Source organism: Cyprinus carpio, chromosome B2, assembly GCF_018340385.1.
Source record: "Cyprinus carpio isolate SPL01 chromosome B2, ASM1834038v1, whole genome shotgun sequence".
Taxonomy (NCBI): Eukaryota; Metazoa; Chordata; class Actinopteri; order Cypriniformes; family Cyprinidae; genus Cyprinus; species Cyprinus carpio.
The window spans coordinates 19,895,777-19,919,376 of NC_056598.1; the positions used below are offsets into that span (position 1 = coordinate 19,895,777).

Consider the following 23,600-nt stretch of genomic DNA (forward strand, 5'->3'; position numbering starts at 1 on the left):
CTTGGGAGATTTAATAGACTGGAATACTGAGTTACAAATATGTCCATCATCTGCTTTGTCATTCTGGCAAGAAATGCCACCAAATATCCCTCTCCCGCCTTCTCTCATTAATCTCTTCCCTTCCTCAACGTTCATTCTTCTGGATCCTGTCAGCCCCTCTGCTCACCCTCTGCTCACCATCTGTGGCGTGGGCTCGCCACGGGTCTGCCCATCCCCAGCTCCATTGGCGTCAAGCTCCACCTCCAGCCACCGAGGCCCTGCGACCCAGCGGCTCCACCATGGCTTCCAGCTCCTCGTCTCCGTCTTGGTCAATTGTCCCCCAAACCTCCAGCTTGGGACTGCACTCCTCCGGCTGTGCCTAATCCCTTCGTCCCTCCAGCTCCATTGGGCTCCTCCTTCCCTCCAGCTCCACCTCAGTCCTTTGTTGCTCCGGCTCCGGCACGGCCTTCCGGATCTCCGCTTAAGCCTCGGTTGCCAAAGCCAACTTCTCCGCCTTGGCTCCTTGGATCTTCGGCTTTGCCCTGGATCATCGGCTCTCCATCTCTGCCTCGGGCTCCACCACCACGTGCTCCGCCGCCATCAGTCGGCTCCACTGGGGGCCGCCTTCATGGCTGCGGTCTGGGTCCTGTCTTGCTCCTCCTACTCCAGCTCCATCCTGGCGTCTCCTGCCTTTCTGCCTGCCCTTCTACCAGCCCTTTGCCACCCCTTCGTCATGCTCCCACACCCCCTCCTGCCCTCATTGGTTCGTCCTGCTACAGCTTGAGGTTGTGCCTTCCGGGGAGGGGGAGTACTGTTAGGGTTGTGAACTTTAGTGTTGTTTTTTTCTGTTACGTCTCTCTGTTCCTGTTTTTCCTCATATGGTTTTGTTCCTGTTTGGTTTAAGCTCTTTAGTTAATTTGCTCGTTAGTCATTATTAGTTAACTCCCTTCACCTGTTGGCCCCTCGTCAGCTCCCCTATTTAGAGTCTCCTTTCTGTTCAGTTTAGTGTAGGTGATTGTTTGAATTTTTGTGGATTATATTCGTCTTCATTGCCTTCCTTGGTGAAATCGTGACAATATTGCTTTGTCACTGTAATGGGTTGAGGTATTCCTGTATTTTTATTGCTTTGTCTCTACAATGACTTGAGGATATTGTTAAATACATCATAAACAAGATTTGTGATTTGTATAAATAACGTTTTTGATTTTTTTATGTATCTGTACATAAAGTTTTATATATACTGACAGATTTGACTGTATGCCCAACTTTAAGACCCTGAATCCTCAGTCTAGGCTATGGCTACTCTTTCAAATTTGCTGGCATACAGACATTTTTTCTTTCTTTCTTTAACAGCTTTTTTGCAAGTAAGGAACATTTCTGGTAATAAGTATTGAAAATAAATTATTTGTTTCTCACCTCTACGTGCACTTCAAGATGTTTGACTCAGTCTCTCATTATGAACTAATTGTGAACGCCCACAAATCTTTATTTACCCAAAACTTATACTTGTTTAGTGACAGCAAAATATATTGCTTATGTGCATAATGTATTGCTCTTTTTTTTCTGTCTTTTGCTATTTTACTTTCTCTCCTCTTTAGATTTGCTGCCTGGCACAGAGTATGGCATAGGAATTTCAGCAGTTCTAGGCGCCAACCAAAGCTCCCCAGCAACGATGAATGCCAGAACGGGTAAGGGATAAAATTATTTCAAATTTCAATTGCATGGAGATTGTATTCCTGCTGCTGACTCTGTGCAAACCTGTTTTTGCCAGTAGACTGATATATAATGTTTGTAATATGGTTTACTGAACCACACAGCTTAATATTCTCATTGCAAACCTTGAAACAGCCACAGTGTACTCTGATTGTTAGGTCTGGATGTCCCATTGGATTTGACTGTCACAGCCTCCACAGACAACACCATCACCCTGTTGTGGGGCACAGTGCAGGGGCCTATTGATCACTATAAAGTGACCTACACTTCCTCCACTGGAGTCACAACTGAGCTGACGGTGCCCAAGGACGTCAACACCACCACACTGACAGGTCTAGAGCCGGGCACCGAGTACACCATTACAGTTGCAGCACAGAGAGGCAGGCAGCAGAGCACTGCAGCTACTATTGATGCCTTCACAGGTAATTTGATCTTTTGGGAAATAGAGTACAGGAATCATTGTTGAGTAGCCAAAGCATCGCCTCATCTCCGCCTCGTGACATGTCATGTCAGTTTTGGCCAGAAATATCACTAATTTCTTGGATAATTGCATGAGGATTCAGGATGGTGTGGATGTAAGACCTTTGATTCATTGTTAACCATGTGCAAAGAAGATACAATGGCTCCTGTAGCTTTTTTCAAGCAGGTTCAATTGTAATTGCTTCTAATCATCTTTCATTAAAATTCTGTCCTGTACTCCGGGGGTTCCCAACCTTTTTAATTATCATCAAAATAGATGTATTTAATCATTTTCCTCTTCTTCCTTATGCATTTCTACAACAGTTTGTCTTTATCGCTCAGTTGCTTTTGCATGGCGCATCAATAGATTTATATCTACAGCATCAAGATTTAAACATATTTCATCACCATTATCCACTTCATTCAATTTCCATCATTTTGTTTAATAACTAGTGGTAAGATCGTGTAATTGATTCATAGCCCTAAAAACGTATGAAATTAAAATTATCAAATAGAACATCTTTATAAATGTTAATCAGTTTTTTTGTTGTTGTTTTTTTTAATGAGCACAATAAATTGCATATAATGAAAGAATATTTCCTGAGAAAATAAAGATAGTTCAAACAACTCACTTATTGTGACATAATGGTGGTATAATCCAGTTTGTAATTGATTTTTATGACGGCATGTCAAGTGCAACTTTGAAAAATTTGTTGTGTGACCTCTGTTTTCTATCTCATTCTATTTCTGGTTTCATTCTGCACTCTGTCCAGCTGTTTTTGAATCCAAGTGCACATCCTGTGATAATAACTCAGTCTGCTCTCAGTAGTGTGGTATGGCAAGGTGTGTTGGCGCTAGTGGCGGTATGAAAACCATACTTCTGTGCTTGAATTGCTCCAGTAGTAAAAAAAGAAATCCCTTTTTATGGGATTTACATAATGGTCAGGGTTTGATTAATTCTGTTTTTTAAATTCCATTATTTCTGATTAATGCACTAAATTAACGCATTAAATTAATGGCACAAATCTTTTTGAATTTAATTTAACATTTCTTTCACAAACTTTCTAGAACCCCCCGCAGTTATGAGCCCCTGGGGGTTTGAGAATGCCTCAAATTCTGCTTCACTTCACTTTTTTTTTTTTTTTTTTACTCTATCAAAGTCATAACTCTTCACACTTTATCTTCTTTATGCATTTTGTCTTTGTTGTTATCACTCACTTGGCTTTGGCATGCCACATCAATACATTTTTATCTACACTATCAAGATTTTATCATACTCCTTCACCATTTTCCACTTTTCTTCATCCAGTTTCCATCATTTGCTTGATATCTACTAACTGGCTGCATCTCTTCTGCAAACCGATCACCTCATTGTTCTTCATTCTTGTACTCTTCTTTCCTCCTTCCTGTGAGGATGTGCCAATCAACTAAGAGATCTTTAATCACAAGAGCCAGTATTTTGTAATATAGTTGTTGTCATTCAATTTCAGGGTTCCGCCCTATCACACAGCTCTTCTTCTCCGATGTCACTTCTGATTCATTGACTGTGGCATGGAGTGCACCGGCACCGCCTGCTGACGCATTCAGCTTGAACTACAATGCTCAGGACTCCAGTGATGATTCTGAGATTGCTCTAGATGGGTCCAAAACCAAAATCACACTCACTGGTCTCCTGCCCTCCAGGCGGTACACTGTTACCCTGGTTACCATGCACGGCAATGTGACCTCAAAGCCAGTTTTAGGCTCAGTCGCAACAGGTATTAATACTAATGAATGTTCATGATGTTCAAGGATATTATGTCTGAGGTTGTTAAATGTGCTTATTTAATGTTTAAAAACAGGGCTTTCTCAGTTGATTTTACACCAGTGCACTCAAAACAATTAACACTTTTCTGAACAGACTGTATATTTTTCTGGACCTCATGCAAATCGCATGTATCATTTTCATGAATCATTTCAGTTTGATTTCAAAAACAGTTAAAATGGAGAAACCAAAGTAATGCTATATTCATGGCATGCTGTCAGACAGCATCAAATTGATACCAGCTGGGTTTGTAATGCACACAGCACAGGAAGTGCAATTTATGAAATTGTTCACACAACTATCATGACTGGGCTATTTATATAAAGTGTCACCTGTGAAAACCTATTTTGTGATGGTGGCCTATCTATTCTCCATTCTCCTATTCTGCATTACTGAATCAAGTTGTTGAGTTCATCTCTTTCAAGATATGAAAAGTGTTCAACCGCAGCGTTTAGACAAAGAATTTTTTTTTCCAAGCAATAAAAGAGACCTGCAGAGATATTGAACTACATTTGTGCCATTCATGGATTCAGCATTCATGCTGTTCTTTCCTTAAGTCCACCACTTGAGAAAACATACTATTTGATGTGAATGAAATTCTCTGGCTTAACAGAAATGAGAGGATTAATGAAGACGCAAAATTCAGTAGGAAGAATAAAAATTAAAATTATACTTCACAGTGGTGCTGTACTGAAAATACTGCAAATATTACTGAAAAGGAACAATTTTACTAAATTTATAGTCTGTTTGAGTGGTTGTGTTGATTATTTTGAGAAATCATAAAACAAGTTAACATGCTAGGGTGCTCTTTTAAGGAATAGTTGACCTGAAGGCCATTTACTCACCCTCAAGATGTTACAAACCTGTATGAATTTTTTTTTTTTTTTTTTAATTTTTTTCTGTTGAGCACAAAATAAGATATTTTGATTTTTTTTTGTGGACAAAATTTTTTATTTTGAGTTTTGAAGAAGTTGATGGTGGGTATGTGATTACATAAATTTTCATTTTTGGGTAAACTGTGCCTTAAAGGTTTTAGCATTTGTGTTAGTCATTTAACAGTTATTTGTGAGCGTGCGCAGAACAAGATCTCGTCTATACCTGCTAGATTTTCTCATTATGATTCCTGCACACAGCTGCACAGCATATTTTTCACCCTTTTGTGTCTTAATTAATTCAGCAGTGTGTAATCCTCCCCTAATTACCTCTCTCTCAATGTGGAGGTGTCAAGAATTATTCAGCTGTTCTGTCACTGAACTGATATTTGCAGTTGCCAAAGGAGATATTGTCTCGGAGCTATTTCTAAACATAGAAATTAACTCTGCAGCAGGCCACCTGCACAGCAGCTTGATTAGTTAAATAAAAAAAGTTTCAACTTTTACTTTGCTCCATATTATTATTATTATTGTAATGATGTGATTTGTACATGAGCAATTTAAGCACTCGCACCTGTTGTTGTCTAGTGTTTTATAAAGCCTGTTAGCTTAGAAATGTGTTTAGTACATTTTCAACATGTTCTTGCTTTAGTTAGAAACCATATTTTCACACATTACCGCTCCTTTACATTAACATAAGTGAAAAAAAGGTCACCATATGCTCAACAATAAGAAACTGAAAAATGCAGATGGAATGGGCTGAAAAAAAGTTGTTCTTGGTGCCCTTTATAAAAAGTCTGGATATATATTTACTGACTACTCTGCTGAGTGGAAAATAAATTAAGATATGCATACATGAATAATCACAACTCATTTACTGGGGAATATTTTACCCTGAAAGCATTTAAATGAGGTTGACAACCTATTTATGAATTGCCACCCGTAGTTTATGAATTGAATGCATTAGTCTAATGAATACGGGAGGTGTGAATGGCTTTTCACTCGCTTTAAGGACTGGCCACGTCAATAATGGCAATAGTAAATCAGTTTATTTCCTCTCAATTGTCAGAATGCTCCAGAACCACTGTTAGTCTGTTAAACTGTTTTCAGAGGCAGTGTAACCTTTACTTTAGCAATGCTAAGTGCTATTGAGACAGATAAACAAATCATGAAAGAGTCCCTGCTGGACAGCAGCGGACAATAACAATGCAAATGTCCTTGTGAAGAGTGTTGTGTGTCCACTACTCATACTCCTCCTCTCTGGGGCTGTTGACAAACAGAAATAGGAAATAAATTACATGAGAATAGAAAAGAATGACAATGACTGTTCCACTGAAATTAATAACATTGCGTTGGAGAATCTATAAAATAATAATAATGAATTGATCAGTTGAATAGTGTAATATATAAGGTCCAGTTCTCACTATTAACCCTCTGGGGTCTAAGGGTGTTTTGGGGGCCTGGAGAAGTTTTGACATGCCCTGACATTTGTGTTTTTTTTCAGTTGCTTATAAACATATAAATGGCTAAAGTATGTTAGCAGAATCTATGTACATAAATAACAATGACTTTTGCCTCAGTAAACTTTTTTTTTCTTTTTTTTTTCATAATGCAGGTATGGACCCTCCCAGAGATATGAGTGTGCTGTACGTCACAGAGGAATCTGTAACCATATCATGGATTCAACCACTCGCACCCTTTGATTACTATAAAATGTCTTACCAATCACCAAAAGGTACATTCTTTGCCTTATATTTAAAGCATGTCTAATTTGAACAAATTAGGCAAATAAGTCAGCATTACTATTTGTCATCACAGGTAGGATGGACAATGTGGTGATTGACAATGACATCACCAACTACACCCTAACCAGCCTCCATCCAGCAACGGAGTACGAGATCAAGCTGAACGCAGTGAGAGGAAGCCAAGAGAGCAAGGTCATCACCACTACTGTCTTTACAGGTATTTCTGTTCTCTTCTGTTACTGATCATATACTACTGCACATCCTGCAGACTGGTATTCTAATTTACCCTAGGAAATGTCTTTTGGTATTTCATGAAGGATGTGCCCTCATATAGCCTCGTTCGTCACAGAACTTTGATTTGATAGAAATATGGATGACAGTCTGAGGAATGATGCACATCATTTACCATGTGATGAGTACCATCTCTCACCCTTTGCATTCCGCCCGTCCTCTGGGAGGCTGCCAGGCATCTTGCAGAAGTGAAATGAAATTTTACTAATGGAATCGGTGATCAGAAGAGATGGCTCACCTGCCATCTTACTTGAACAGCACCGCACGGCGGTGACAGGCAGCTAGTACTATGGGTTGTGTCTCAGTCACCAATTGTGGACAAGTGTTCGTGCTTAAATGCACAGACAACGTACAGTACTGACAGAAAACGTCCATCAGATGCACAAAATGTTGTGCATAAAGTCTCTACCCTGCTGTTTATTATTCAAATGAGGGTTATTCTAAGTTGTTTTTAATGTATTATAGTGCCATATTTTGTGAATAATATGTAGAATGTTTATTATTATTATTATTATTATTATTATTATTATTATTATTATTATTATTATTATTATTATTATTATTATTATTATTATTATTATTATTAAAATATATTTGTGTGTCTATAAAACATATTTTAGTATATATTAGTATAATTATCTATAAAATGTTATATATCTTCATATATATAATTTTGTGCTGGGAAATGATTAATCGTGATTAACTACATCCAAAATAAAAGGTTTTGTGTACATACAGTAATATATGAGTGTGTACGGTGTATATTTATTATGTACTGTATATATAAATACACACAAATGCATTTATATATTTAAGAAAACTTGTTATGTTTATATATTAAATAAATGTATATATATTATAAAATATATGAATATAAATATATACATGTACATTTTTTCAAAATATATACTTTATGTGTGTGTCTTTATATATACATAATAAATATACACAGTACACACACATATATTATATAAACAAAAACTTTTATTTTGGATCAGATTAATCACGATTATCGTTGCCCAGCACCAATAAAAAAAATACTTATCAATGTATTTAATTTTTTATTAATTAATAATAAATGAAATGTGTATTATTATTATTATTATTATTATTATTATTATTATTATTATTATTATTATTATTATTATTATTTAAATACGCTAATAAATATAAATAAAACAATATTTTTTAAAAAATCACACAAATAAGCACATATGCAGTTAGTTTATGAGATCCAGTATTAAAGCCAAGTGTGTTGCTTTAATGTTAAAAGCTTATCTTCAGAATAGAATAGTGCTTTAGATTTAATATAGGGATATTTAACTTGCATCTCAATAGACAAATCTCACAGAGCAGTCTTTGTTCCAGCTGTGGATTATATCACTGAAATGAATTAATTAGTCTATGTCTCGAGCCTAGGAAGTTGACTAATTAGTCATATCATTTGATGCAGTACAATAGAACAAACAGATGCTGGCCTTTGCTTAAACACTGCTGACTTGCTTAATAACTAGGTAGGAAGTGTTTGCCTATACATCAAAACACAGCTACACTCCCCATCGCAGCTTAAAGCCTGACAGTTTTGTTCAAAGCTAAAAAAAAATATGGCAAACAATCTCAAGCTGCTCGTGTTGACAGCAATCTTGCCAATGCTGTAACAATGCAAAGTGACAAGCGGATCCTTTAAAAATCCATCTTTTGGAAACAGCTTATTATTAATAGGATGTAGAAAAAATTGTGGCTTATTTCAGCTGTTATGTAAAGGGTGACAAGTGGAGTTGATGAGACATGATGGATCTGGTTCAGAGCTGTGTTCTGGTTCACAGCTCTGCCTAATGACCTGCTGAGGATCATCAAGTTCACGTTCACTGCATAAGCGAAAACTGATATTCTCCTCCTAGTCTGTCAGCGTAGGGCATGTCAAGACTTGGTAAAGCAGAGAGAGGGGAATGTGCAATGGGGAATTGGGTTTTTTTTTTCGTCTGCTGTCAGGAAGTGGAGATCAGCTTCTCTGGAAGGTTGTGAGAGGCCTAGAATTTCTTGGAACAAAGTCAATGGTGCCTAATGGGAGGGTCAGCTCTCTAAAGCTGTAGAAGTGATATGGCTATTGCCAGAGAGGCTGGCAGAACAAAAATGCACGTGGGACAGGATGGGAAGATGGTAATGTGCGATTACAGTCTACTGACCTCCTCCAAGAGGACGTACGCCATAGTGCAAAGAGGAGAGTGAGATTTTTCCTGTCTAAAAAAAAAAGAAAGGCCATCTGTGAAAGTCACAGCATGGATAGAGGATTATGGAGAACAACATTTTTCATTACTCACTTGCATAGAAATGCTGTTGAGAATGAGCTCTGCACACATTTGACTGTCTAATTTCCCCCTCGATGCCGGCTAATTAAGGAAATTGTGATCTTCTACAGCCAGATAATCACAACAAATTAGTTCCAAGCTGCTGAGGTGCTCTATTTTTAAATTGCTGGAGAATATCATTTGCACAGAAAGAAAAAAAGGTGAAGAAGAGACTGCTGCCAATTACCTTGGCTGAGCTTATCTCCGACTCTCTGTCTGTAACCTGCACGTAATCCTCTGTTCCACACAGCTATGGACATGCCTATGGAGCTCACTGCATTGAATGTTACACCTCAGGGGGCTCTGCTGCGTTGGAACCCCCCTGTTTCCAGTGTTGATAACTATGTGCTCACCCTCACCCGGAACCAAGGTATGTGGAAACAACCTCTCTGTCCATCATTTATCAGCATCATTTGCTCTTTAAATCACATCCCAAAAGCCACAGCCATAAATACAAAATTAAATGTAACTTATTTTCTCACTGGACAAAGATATATGCTGCTTTGCTATTTCAGGTCTGTGTGTGGCAGGGGAAAAGCAATGCAGATATGCAAATGGGTCTTGCTAAATGGCAATAATAAAATGCAATTAACCATATTATCATGCATAGTTGGGATAGCAAAATGAATTGGCTTATCGACTTTTAAAAAGGGTGAAGAGAATGCTTCTCGTTTAATTTGTTTTTTTGACATCAAAGATGCACATCCAGTCAAACTTTTGCAGTTAATGCATCTATAACTTGGTAGATGCTAGCCAAATTAGGCAGATGCCAACATGGACCAGTTTCTTGGCATCCTCACATATCATTAGCAAATCTGTGCAAGGGAAAAATAAATAAATAAACAAATAAAAATACAACCCAGACTAGTTAAATATGGTCTCACCTAGGATTAACATGCATTTGTGGATTTTTCTGAGAACATTAAAGATGTAACGATTCACTAAGCTCACGATGCAATACGATTCACAATACTGATTTCACGTTTACGATTATTATATACTATTATTTCTATTATTTATTATTATGCTGCAAATTTATTTGTGAAAGTAAAATGTCGAATAAAAAAAGTACACTGAAATTTGAAAACAAATCCCAAATCAAATTAATAATAAATGGTACAAATAAAATATAAACAAACTAAGGCTTTTGCCTGTGTTCTTTGCATTAAAAATTAGAGACAGCCACTGCATTTTAATCAGAATCCAATCAAAGATGCTACATACAGTACATGCAGCATTATTAGTTTTTGATTTAAATTAGATTTAAAATTTGAAGCCAAAACAGAATAGTATGACTCTAACTTTATGAAACTGTACTACATTAAAAATATCTAAACAAAACAAAACAAAAAAAGACAGGCTGCATGAGAATGCAAAATTCACTCTCTGACAGTAAGTGGCGCTTATGAAACCGCAGCAATACAGCACAAAGAATGATAACTATAAATATGACTATATAACCATAACTATCAGTGTCCCCACAAATAGACAATCTCACATAATTAGAATGATTATTAAAACTTTATGGTTACAGTTATAATAAGTTATCATCTTTGGTGTGAACAGGCCTTTAGAAACCAAAATTGTCATTAAAGGTAGTTGGTGGTCCAATGCAGTTCACAGTAATAGGGATATTTACATATTTTTACTATTTAAATTTATATTTAATTATAATGCTTTTTTCCCTAATCATTAAAATGCTAATTTAAATTAAATAGGTCTCCAAGAACATTTGTAAACAAACTCTGGCAGTTCTTCACTTGCTTCTGCACTAATGGAAGTTATCTTTTCAGTTACGGCAGACACCTTCTTAGTGGAGGGCAACAAGCAGGAGTACCAGCTGAGTCAGCTCATCCCCAGCACCACCTACTCAGTGGCTCTTTATGCCACTAAAGGTCCTCTCACCAGTGGCACAGTCATTGCAAACTTTGTCACACGTAAGTGCTCCATCGCTGTTCCTTGTGTTCTAATTACAGGGGGGCTTGAGTAGGTCAAGACCCCCTAGTTCCAGTTATTCTTCCCTCGTTATCTCAAAACAGGCCTAATGCAAAGGAGAATCCAAGAGCAGAGTCCATAAAAAAGATCAATGCATTAGTCATGAAACTAAACAAAACTTGAGACATTCAAACTGACACATTAAATACTGCATGGTTAAATATAATACAAGAGGTCAAGACAAGATAGTTTGGAGTGCAATGTTCTGCTGTTTTGTTGTACTTTTTTTTTTTTTTTTACCTTTTTTCTGAAAGAAATTTATATTTTTATTCAGCTAGGACTGATTAAAATTGATCATAAGTAACAGTAATTACTTGTTATTGAGGGTGGAAGAGAGCGCTGTTCATTCACTCCCTCGCACATCAAACTCCGGCCTGCACCGAGACTCGAACCTGCGACCTTCAGGTTACAAGTCCAAATCTCTAACCATTAGGCCACAGTTGCCCCCCCCCCCCCCCCCCCCCTAAAAAATGCCTGTTCAGAACCAAACTGGCATATTATATAAGAATGATTTCTAAAGGAACCTGTGACTATGTAGACTGGAGTTTATATCCATCAATAAATTACATTTTAAAATACAGTAGTCAACATTTGAAGTTGATCAAAAAAGTTCATCAAAGTTGTCCTAAGACAAGAATGCATTTTGGTTTTAGGTTTTAGGACAACTTTGGTGAAAGTTTTTGTCAGCATAGTCTAAAGATACTCAATCAATTTTGGTGAAAATCGAACCAACTGTTGAGGAGTAGGTTTATTACATAAATCAAAATGACAGACAGGAACTTCAGCTGACTATGTCATAATTGGTATATGTGTTTCATTACAATTGGCTAATGCAATCAAAAGTTATTAGTATTTTTGGATATTTCATAATTAATGGTTAATGTATGGTTTATCACTCTTGATCAATAGGTGGCACTGTTACCAAACTGATGTGCCGTGGTCAGCATGAGGTGACAATGGCACATACAAAGTTTGGTGTAAATATGTCAAAGCTTTGCAGAGATACAGTCTCAGATGCAGTTTGGCATCTTTCCAGCAAATTCATTGATGCGTTAAATGAAAAACCGTTTCGCATACTGACACAAAATCCAGCACGGTCTAAAGATGAGTCAAATTTGGTGAAAATCGGACCAACATTCTAGGAGGAGTTTGAAAAAGTAGGTTTTCAACATGAATCAAAATTGTGGACAGGAAGTTCTGACAATTTTGGCATAATTGGTATGGATGTTCTCGGCATGACCCAATGAATATATTGAGACCAGTTTCATTACAATAATTTTTGTATCAAAAATGTTGACTGGTGCATATTAAAATAGAAAATATTATTTATTTATTTTTTAATTAAAAAAATGCAGCTATGGTGAGCATAACAGAACATAACATAACATTTTAAAATATCTTAAGGTAAAATGAAAGAGCTATGCACAGACTGGGAGAGGTAACTAGTTTAGTAGTTTAGAAGCCAAAACCGTTCAAGGAACATATCAGCTGTAGCACTTGTATACAGGGATATTTATTTACTGTACATCAGTCAATAAACCCAGAAGCCTACATATATTTTGAATACTGGGAAGGAATGACAAGTTGTTATAACATAGTATTTTCGACTTTAGTGGAATGCTGCTGCTGATGGCCTACATTTAGGGTGTTTCACTAACCTGATGCACCCTCGCAATGCCTCCAGGTCATGGAGCTCTGTACTAATAAGACGAGAAGTTGAATCAGACATCCAAAATGTGCTGAGATGAGCAGGATTGTGAAACACTGGTTTAGCAGAAGTTAAAGTTGCCGATTTCATTATCTACAACTTGTTATACACTGTTCCAGTATTTAAATTTGATTGGACAACCAGCTTCCCAAGAGTGCTGATATTTAACATATATGGTTACACATTACCTGCAGCCGTGAAGATATTCAGTAAAACAGCACTCAAGCTTATATATCCAACAGTCAGCTGCAAGATTAAGCACTTCTCTAATTATACTATCCTCCTCTTCTTGTTTATCAGAGATGAGATTCATGTGAAGCAGAAACAAGGCCATGACTTTATTTTTGTAGTTTGTGTAACAAATTCCAGAAGTCAGCAAAGCTCTGATTCCCATGTGAGGACAGAAAGGAAATCAGCATCACCACCCATCTTTCCTCACAGAGAGGCTGTCCGCACAGAGAGGCGAACTGTCTTTCCCACACAGAAGACTGAACTAGAACAAGCAGCGGTTTCATTTCAAGCTGCTTTATTCTGCATTGAAACTTTCAGCTCATCTATAAAAGGGGAGGTGGAGCGGGCGGACCGCTTTCAGATGCATTAGACCTCAACTTTAATCAAACAGCCCTCCCAGAATACTTCATTAGTTTAGATTGTTTAGAAGAAATTAATTTGCACATAAAAGTGTCACAGGCCATTGGCTTTGCAACCTCAGTGCCAGCTCATTGATGTGCAGAATCTTGACAGATAATCGCTTGATGAGGTTTGTTGTGTTCATTTGCCTTCAAATTTTTCTTTTTTTTCTTTTTTGGCTACTTAATTACAATTTAAATCGGAAAGAGTTCTGCCCTAATAACAGTGGATTTAGATCCTGCCATGCTCTGATAAAAGTGTTTCATTGCCTGCAATGCCTGAAAAAACTTCCCTGAAATTACTATCCTGCGGTGTTTAAGAATCTGCCAGCCCCCACCCCGAGGGAGGTGAAATGTCATAGATGCATCATTTTGGCATTTATGAGGAGGCTTATGGAAGCTTAAGGGGATAATTAAGATGACAACAACTAACAAATTTCATGCCTATTTCAGGATTAGTGCTGTCTGTCATTTTGATTTAGATTACAGTTCTAACTTCATCGTTAAAGAGATTAAGGTGAGGACAGAAATATGAATGTGTTCCTCAGATATGCACAGGAGAATCTCTCTCCTTTTCTTCTCGGTTGGATTTCATTCTCGATAGGTGCACTTTGTTAGTTTGCCTGCTCAGTCAGTTTAAGTATGAGAAATCAAAGGCAGAATGTTTAGCCCAGTCTGTTAAAACTTTTTGAATGTATATAACAGTTTATATAAGAATAGGCTATATATAAGGTATTTTATATATAACAGTTTGGGTTGGTAAGATTTTTTAAATGTTTTTTGAAATTAAGTCTCTTATGTTTGCCAATGCTGCATTTATTTGATTAAAAAAATACAGTAAAAGGGTCATATTGTGAAATTCTTAGAATGAAAAAAAAAAGTTTTATTATTTATTTTATTATCATTCTTATATGCTGATTAAATGTTCAAGAAACATTTTTTATCAACAGTGTTGAAAACAGTGTTTTGCTGCTTGATACATTTTTCTCAGAATTTTGGTGATTATAAAATTATAGAAAGGATTTATTTGAAATAGAAATATTTTGTAACATTTTTTCTAACATTATAAATGTTTTTACTATACAATTCAAATTCAACAATATGTAAAACTGATGTTTGACATATTTTATTATATACATAGCTACTAAGAAAACTGCACAAAAAACAAAAACAAATAGTCGATAATATAAAATATAGACAATATACTGTATAATACTGGGTCTGACTGCATATGTATGTTTCTGTGTAAAACCAGCATGACTTTTCATAGGCATAAATAATATGTGCTGATATGACTTTCTACACCTCCATAACACTGTGAGAGTTTTGCATTTTTCTTATTAAAATGTTGTCTCGCCTGCCTGTGCAACAAAATATTTCATATCTAAGACATTTCATACTTTCAGTTCCAGAAAATGAGAGGTAAGATCTGAGAAGAAGAGCTGTATTTTTTAAACCACAGAAGGAAAAAAAATAAAATAAAATAACAATACATCTAGTTTTCTGCACACGGACAGCGGATGATGGCTTTTGAAGACATGGAAAAGAAGCATCAGCATTTGTAGTATGAAAGTGTGTGTGTTGAGGTTGTGTGCTGACACTCTGCTGGAGGGAGAGTGGCACGTTGACTGATAAGAGATCACGCTGAGAGACAGGACGCCGGTGAACACACACTAATTGTCTTCCCTCTGAAGTGGATATGTCACTGTGCCTGAAACATACACTACACGCAACCATGTGATTTATTTTGTCCTCAGGCTAGCGACCAGTTAACATGCCTCCAGCGGGTTTGCTGACACAGCTCTGACATACACACCATACACAGACAATAGCATCTGATAAAAAAAAAAACAGCCGAATGTCAGGTGGGGGATGGTCAGTTTAAACACACTCTATTAGTGTTGTTTGTCAGTTTAAACCAAGCAGGTCTAAAATACTTGTAGATTATAAATAGCTATAATCTGTTAGCATTCACATTTATTTTTTCGAGCATTAACTAGGAATAAGACCCCTGTGAAGCCTGCCGTCTTTGCTCATGATTGCTAAAGCCAGATTGTTTTGAACCTCAGCCATAAATTCCATGTGACCAAATACTAAAACCAAACAAATCAACAAATAAAACATAACAGAAATCGAGCACTTACAAAGTATTATTATTGTTATTTATTTTTTTAAGAAATTAATACTTTCATTCAGCAAGGACACATTAAATTTATCAAAAGTGACAATAAAAACATTTATATTGTTACAAAGGATATCTATTTCAAATAAATGTTGTTCTTCTGAACTTCAGTTCATCAAAGGTTCCTGAAAAAGCGCATCATAGTTTCCTCGAAATTAAACAGCACAACTGTCTTCAACATTGATAATTATAAGAAATGTTTCTTGAGCACAAAAACAGCATATTAGAATGATTTCTGAAAGATCGTGTGACACTGAGGACTGGACTAATATCTGCTGAAAATGCAACTTCAAAGGAATTACATTTTAAAATAATAAAACAGAAAAGTTATTTTAAATTGTATATTTACAGTATTAATCTTTTTACTGTTTTGATCAAATAAATGCATTCTTGGTCAGCGTAATGTATACACATATGTGGAAGAAACATTTGCAAGTGCTTAAACATTGTACATCATTTCAACATAGAAAATTCATGTTTTAAACTGACGTGTCATTTTATTACATACATTGTCAGCTACCAAAAAAAAAAAACAATAAACAAAATATATGCTTAATAAACAAATGTAAACAAGTAAATATTATTATCTGACCAAAAAAGTCATTTTAACATTGTGTAAACAATATGATTATAGGGTTTTAGAATCCATGTATTTACAGTAATTTGAAAGTTAAGTCTGTGTAGTGTAATGTTGCTTGAAAACCTGGTAATGGGACTTTAGTGTCTTTGATCTTTGTTTAAACAGCCATGGATGCACCCCAGAACCTGACAGCTAGTGAGATTAACCATCGAAGCGCCCTCATATCCTGGCAGCCGCCCATCGCAGACATCGATAACTACATGTTGACCTACAAAGCAGCAGACGGCAGTCGAAAGGCAAGCATAATATGGATTTTCCCTTGAGCAATGAATATAGCTGGAAATTTTATAACTAAAAATACATGCCTGTTGTGTAAACATTTTATTGGTGGTTTAAACTCAACAACTGTTCGCATTTTTATGCTCATTGCAATTCAGAAATAAACTGTACTTGATGTACAGCCTGATCTTATAATAACTTTACGATCTCTGCCTCTCACAGAGATCAACCATCTAAGGAAGCTGTTAGATCTTCCTATCGGAAAAGCTCAATTGAATTAAATGCTTTGATGTTGCTCATTAATATTAATGAAATCATTTAACAAAGTCATTCCAGACACAATGTGCCTATTAAAGACTTCCCTGAAATAATTTCTCTGAAATGATACAGTAGATACAGTATCCGTTTCAAATAATTGCATTACTTGTAATGCATGATCTCTGTCCTATAATCTGTTTTGGAAATCTTTATTTAACCAGCCTGATGGGAAAACGCAATTGGAAATACAAAAGGTTATGGATTGTATTCTTTCGATTTATGTTGTTATAAACAGACACACACAATCAATGCAGCAAAGAATGCTTTGACCTAGCAGCCCTCTGTTAGTGTTTGTGTCCGTCCAGTGGGTGTCAGTGGTGCACAGATGATATAAACCCTGCTGGTGCATCTTAGACATAAAAGCTTTCTCTTTCCATTAGAGCCAGCTTGGCATCTAATGCTGAGAGTTTTGATAATACCAGACAATTTAGGATTTTTTCGAAGACTTTCGAACATAAAAAGTACACAAAAATGAGTCCCACTCTACTACAGACAGCAGCTTCCCTATAACAATTACCTGCTCAATATCCTCTGCATACTGAGTAACCTTGATGCGACTTCATTAGAACACTGCTGTGCTGAATGAATATTGAATCAAATGTTTCATATTTCATACACCTCAAGGCTGGGTCACTTGTGCCGAGCCGACATACTCAGAGTAAAAAGTCTGAAAAGGCACATAGCAGATTAGTTCAATAAAAGTATTTTTTTGTTTGTTTTGTTGTTGTTTTTTTTTTTCAAAAAACAAAAGAGGGGAAGTGAACTGTCATGAGCCGAAGACCAAAATAGAAACGTCATCTCCCCCCAGCAGCACCAGGGCCTGATAAGACTTTTCCTCCCCCATCCCGGCTTTAGAGCTGCCAATCATATTGTAGTAAAACACAGGCAGGAAAGGCAGTATTGTATGAAAACCACCCAACAGTAAGCAGCTTGGGATCACAACAATTTGTCAGAAAGTTCCTAAAGTGATTGTGATCTGTTTTCTGCTTGTTTTTGAGGAATTTCTTTCCTACCCACAATGCAAAGAGCTGCTGTTCTTTGTACTAACTCTTGGTATGTTTTCCACAAACCAGCTCTGCCGCTGAGCGGTTCTTTGTTTAGATTTGGTCTACAGTGTTTGAACAGAGGTAATGTACTAATGCCTCTGCGTGCCTGCGGATCAGTAGACTGTGTTTGATTGCGTTTTAGGAGCTGATCTTAGATGCCGAAGACACATGGATCCGTCTCGAGGGGCTTGCAGAGACCACTGAATATACTGTGAGACTGCAAGCCGCCAGAGGATTAGAGACCAGCGCCATTGTTTCTACATCTTTCACAACAGGTGCAAATCTTCCACATCTCCTGTAGACTTCAGATCGGGTTCACTCACCTCATTAGGTGCAAATTCACACTATCGGCCCATCAACATCATCAAGTACAAATCAGTAGCGACACCTTCAAGGCATCTGTGCACATCCCTCATTTATATCCCTGTGTTTTTGTGACTTTTCAAGGACCCTACATCCAAAGATAGTGTTTCATAACATCAACAAATTCGCACTTCATTGTCATGGCAGCGATGCAAATCACCGCTCATTAACCTCCCAATGGCCCCTCGCTTTCTTTTGCTCTGTTGTTTTGGATGTTTCTCAACCCTTTTCCTCCTCAGGAAACCGATTGTTTCCCACGCCACAGAACTGTGCACAACACCTCCTGAATGGAGAGACGCTGAGCGGAATTTACACCATCTACATCAACAGAGACCTCAGCCAAGGTGTGCAGGTTTACTGCGACATGACCACCGATGGAGGCGGCTGGATAGTGAGTGAGAGATCTGACTATCACATCTGAGTCTGTCTGTATTGTACTGAATGTCTGGCACAATGTATGATTTACACAAAATCCCGCAATGCCACCATTATAGGACTGGCCACTGTTGAAAAGACAAGCTGCTCATTTTCATTGCTGGCATAACCAATGCTGTCCACAAGCAAACCTTGCTAGATGATCAGCATGCTCTTTTTGGTGATTTAGGTTAACCAACCATAGCTTAAAGGGATAGTTCACCCAAAAATTAAAATTACCTCATGATTTGCTCATCCTCAAGCCATCATAGGTGTATATAACTTTCTTCTTTCAGACGAATACAATTGGAGTTGTATAAAAAAAAATACCACTCTCTTGTGAACTCATGTACAAGAGTTAGCGGAAGATATGAAGCTTTAAATATGGATATTTTTCTTACACAAATGCATCGATTCACTTTAGAAGGTCTTTATTAACCAACCACTTTTTATGATGGATAGACACTGTTTTTCAGGCTTCAAAATATTAAATCCCATTCCCTGTCATTATAAACCTTGGAAGTAGGGTTGCCAGGTTTTCACAACAAAACCCGCCCAATTGCTACCCAAAACTAGCCCAATCGCGTTTTGAGGGAGGTCCCCTGACACTTTTTTTGGCAAAATTCACATTTTAGGGGCTAAATATCACATTTCTGGGGTCGCTTAAACCTGCAAACATGAAAAACAATCCGCAGCAGCAGTGTTAAAGTAGCCCAGTTCTGCAGGAAAACTGCAGACTTGGCAACACTGCTTGTAAGAGCCAAGACATTTATTAATATAACTCTGATTGTATTCGTTTGAAAGGAGAAAGTCATATACACCTTTAATCATGGGGTAGTTTTCATTTTTAAATAACCTATCCCTTTAATGGTTAAGCTAGTGGAGGAATTGGTGTCAACACCAGGGCATCTACATCTGTACAAAATCAACTTTTTGCTAGATCTGTCTGGAAGGTGAACTGAGAAAATTGACCGGCCATAAAAATATCTTATTGGCCAAAAAACTGTAGCAATGAAATTAATGATATTAATAAATCAGTTATTAATTATATGAAAAATTGACAATGATTCCTAACCATTTTTTTTTATAAATAATAATTTTTTTATCACTATTTATTTATTTTTTTATTTATTTATTTATTTATTTATTTATTTTGGGACATTTTATTATTACAAAGAAGATGAGCCAATCTCTGCCACTCTTTGAAACCACATGGAGGTCTGAAAAAAAATAAAAAACTTTTTCACAATAAATGTTTTCACTGAGGAAAAATTTGGGTTTCTTCAGTAGAAATACACTACTTACATCAACAAAATCAGACTATCGATTTTACTATTCGACTTAAACCATATAATGTTGCTTTTCCTAATAAAGTTAGCGGCCAATTGGCAAAAATCTGTAATCGCCTTTGGCACATAACAAGTGTAAGTTTTGGACCCTGCCTGCATCCCACACCAGAGACCTGTATTTGAAGAACACTGTATTCTGGCAATTGTGCATTCTGGTCTTTTCAACAGGCTTTTTACTGGTCATGACCATCAACACAACTACCTCTATTCCAGATGTCATCATCCCAAAGTAAAATGACACTTTTGGGATCAACTGCCATTCATGTGCTCCATATTGCCCTAAATGCATTATATTTAATTGGCATAGCGTGTTGTGCTGCAGCTGTACCTCTGCTGATTGTGTTTCAGGTGTTCCAGCGACGTCAGAACGGTTTGACTGATTTCTCCAGGAAGTGGAGTGACTACAAGATCGGCTTTGGCAACCTGGAGGATGAATTCTGGCTTGGTAAGAAGACGTGAAATACAATTGAATTATAGACAGAGCAGTTAGAGCTGTCTGGGAAAAAAGCTGCTACGTGATGACCCATTAAAAATATAGTCATTTAAGGCCCCATTAATCTCTTCAGGCTGATCTAAATTTGGTCAGCACTTTCTCGCAAATGACTGAGTTTTATTTAAGCTCCAGTCCTGGAAATGTAACTCAGTGATAAGTGCTCTTGACTAGCAATGAGACGTTTTTTTCATTTAAATATTAGATTAGCTTTAGCTGAGTACTTAACCCTAACTTGCTTCAGGGACACTGTATAACTCGCCTATTTACTTGCATTATACGGATCACACTTTCAAATGAGAGACAGCGTGGTGCTGCTCTGAATAAAGATGAAAATAACACAAAGTCTTCTAGCGCTGTGAGAGGCTGCATCAAATCACCATCCTTTGAAATTCTCTGTGTTCCCTCCCGCATACGGTATCTTGTGTTTGTATGTGCTCTGTGCTTCCCGGACCCCTCAGTCTGTCATGGTGACTCTGAGCTTTCAGATTCTATTTAAATGATCCAGTAATTATTTTCATCAAAATCCAATTTGATAGAAAACAATAGAGCTCCTTTTCCTTTTTATCCCTGATGCATAAATCTTATTAGAAAGCTATTATTATATTCATTAAAAATCAGGGGAAAAAATAGCATTGTGCTCGCCATGGATTTCAAAGCATAGTCTCAATTACAGATAAAAAGTAAACACTACAAATTATGCCACTGCAGACATGTATGCCTGGATAATAAGTATAACTATATTTAGTGTGGAAGGAGCTCATTTGAAAAATTTCAACTCATGAGCAGAAAGCAAATACTCTCTGTAGCAGTTCTGCACTGAAGAGTGTCTTCTTCACATACTGTATACTCACTCATTCAACTACAATAATGAAATCACGTCATGGCTGTTATGTTGAAGTTGTGGTAAATGCACCTACAATAATCACTAGTATGCCTTCTTACCATAGTAATAATTAGAAGGGCTGTGTGGCCAGTAGAAATTCTCTGTAATACCACGGTGTGATTTAAAAAAAAAAAAACAGAGCTGAAAATAATGTATTCTGCATAGACTGTGTCACAGATGAGAGCTTGTTATATTTTTAGTTTTACCAAAGTGTGACGCTCCGCTTGTGTTTGGTGGAAACATGGTCTAACTGTAGGTGGTTTATGGTCTTTATGGTATCATAACTTGTTGTTGTGTCTTTGGCTTTTCTACCTGTTACGTACTGTAATGTGAATCTGTTTTGTAGTAGTGCCAGTCTTAACGTTTATTTCTGAAAAAAAAATCTTTATTGAGTTTGTGCCCATCAAGTTTCATATAAAATTAAAAAAGGCTATTTTATTTTTCTGCTATTTGTGGGGAAAAATATAACTATATTTTAATATACACTACTATTTAAAATTTGAGGTTATTTATTTATTAATTTTTTACTTATTTAAAAGAAATGAATACTTATATTCAGCAGTAAATGAGTTTAATTGATCAAAAATGACAGTTAAGACATTATAATGTTCAAATGTCTTTTGAATGGTAGTGTATACTAATACCAGATTTAAATGAAAATACCTTGATGGTTATATGCCAAATATCAGACATAGTCTACATAAAATGTTATTAAACATGAATTATAAAAAGAAAAGTTATTCTCAACCCTAAAGAAATCAGTCGTGGCCCCTGAACATTCAAAAGTAAGTCACCCCTGGTATAATGAATTATTGAGAATCTTTTTTTACATAGTAGTAGCAAGTACTACATACATTTCTTATTTATCTGCAAAACTTTTACTGACCTACATCTCCCACAAACACTGTCTGTTCATCAAGCACACAACCTGGCAGACATGAACTCTACTGCCCTTCTCCATTCAAGCATTCAAAGTAGAGAGCACGTCTGCTTTCCCATGGTGCTTCTCACTTCTGCATGGTCCCTGGGTTTACTTATAATTCCTCACCTGGTCATGACACTCGGTTACTCCTGAATGGTATATTTTGGTAATGGGGCTGACGATCAACCATGCAGACAGGACAGTACTATAGAGATATGGTGTTATGGAAGAAGGAACAAAGTCATTCTGAAAAGTAATAGACTCCACTAGTTGGTTCCAGAAGATTTCAGTGCAGCCTTCCTGGACTGATAAAAAAAAATATATATATAGGTTTTCCTTTGCAATAAATTTGAAAATTATAATGTTTTTCCTCAGGGGACACACAACCAATTTTATTTATATTTTCAGTTTCTGCTTGGAAATTTGCTATAATAAGAAGCATATAGCCTGTTCTTCATTAACCAGTGTGATGAAATGGTTTAAAATAGTTAATTTGATTCCCCATTGCACCGAAAAACGAAAAAAAAAATATATATATAAAAATCTTACTCGTTACTTTTATCTTGTTTTACAGCAAATAAATATCTAAGCACTGATGCAGTACATTATCCTAAGAAGCAAAAATGTTTAAGAAAAGGAAAATAATTCTCAGAGAATATCTAGAACAAATATGTTTGTTTGGTTGGTTTTATTTTTATTTTTAAATAATTATTTTATTTATTTATTTATTTATTGCATGTTGGTTTGGTTTTGCTTATTCTTTTTTTTCCTTTTATTATTATTATCTACCATATACCATGACTTTTTATTTTTATTTATTTTTATTATTATAATTATTATTAATTTTCCTTTGGAAAATAGTTTATTCCTGTTTTAAGCATAAATCTAATGAAATGTTGTTAGGTTAATGCTTAAAACAATGCTAATAAAATGTGCAGTGTGCTGTTAAAGTGCAGTACTTTCCCCAAAATGGTGATAAAAGTGATACGATTCTGTAATGTTTTAGATATCATGCAGTGTGATGCCTGGCTGATTTTAATCAAGTAAAAACACAGTCTCTTGCTGAGATTGAACTGATTGGGTCAGTAAAAAAAAAAAAATAAATTGTGTGCATGCTGCTATTTAATTAGTTTTTTTTTTTTTTTTTTACTAATCTCATTACAACAATGGCTGACTCCTTGGTCACATCTGGTAATTCAGATCACTTCCCCCCACTGTTACAGTTCAT

The 23,600-nt window shown here is 36.4% G+C and overlaps 1 protein-coding gene across 4 annotated transcripts in view; it reads left to right on the plus strand.

Annotated features, from left to right (window-relative positions):
• The window catches only part of LOC109078957 (tenascin-R-like), a 126,051-nt gene that overhangs the window by 98,232 nt on the left and 4,219 nt on the right, over positions 1–23,600 (plus strand). For 3 of the 4 annotated variants that reach the window (XM_042718545.1, XM_042718546.1, XM_042718547.1), the window contains exons 11-21: positions 1,578–1,667; positions 1,851–2,114; positions 3,642–3,908; positions 6,443–6,562; positions 6,646–6,789; positions 9,462–9,581; positions 11,005–11,148; positions 16,471–16,601; positions 18,091–18,223; positions 18,551–18,702; positions 20,423–20,519. In XM_042718545.1, coding sequence (XP_042574479.1) covers positions 1,578–1,667; positions 1,851–2,114; positions 3,642–3,908; positions 6,443–6,562; positions 6,646–6,789; positions 9,462–9,581; positions 11,005–11,148; positions 16,471–16,601; positions 18,091–18,223; positions 18,551–18,702; positions 20,423–20,519 — 1,662 coding nt within the window. The remainder of the gene's footprint in view (positions 1–1,577; positions 1,668–1,850; positions 2,115–3,641; positions 3,909–6,442; positions 6,563–6,645; positions 6,790–9,461; positions 9,582–11,004; positions 11,149–16,470; positions 16,602–18,090; positions 18,224–18,550; positions 18,703–20,422; positions 20,520–23,600) is intronic. The other variant, XM_042718548.1, reaches the window with a different exon arrangement.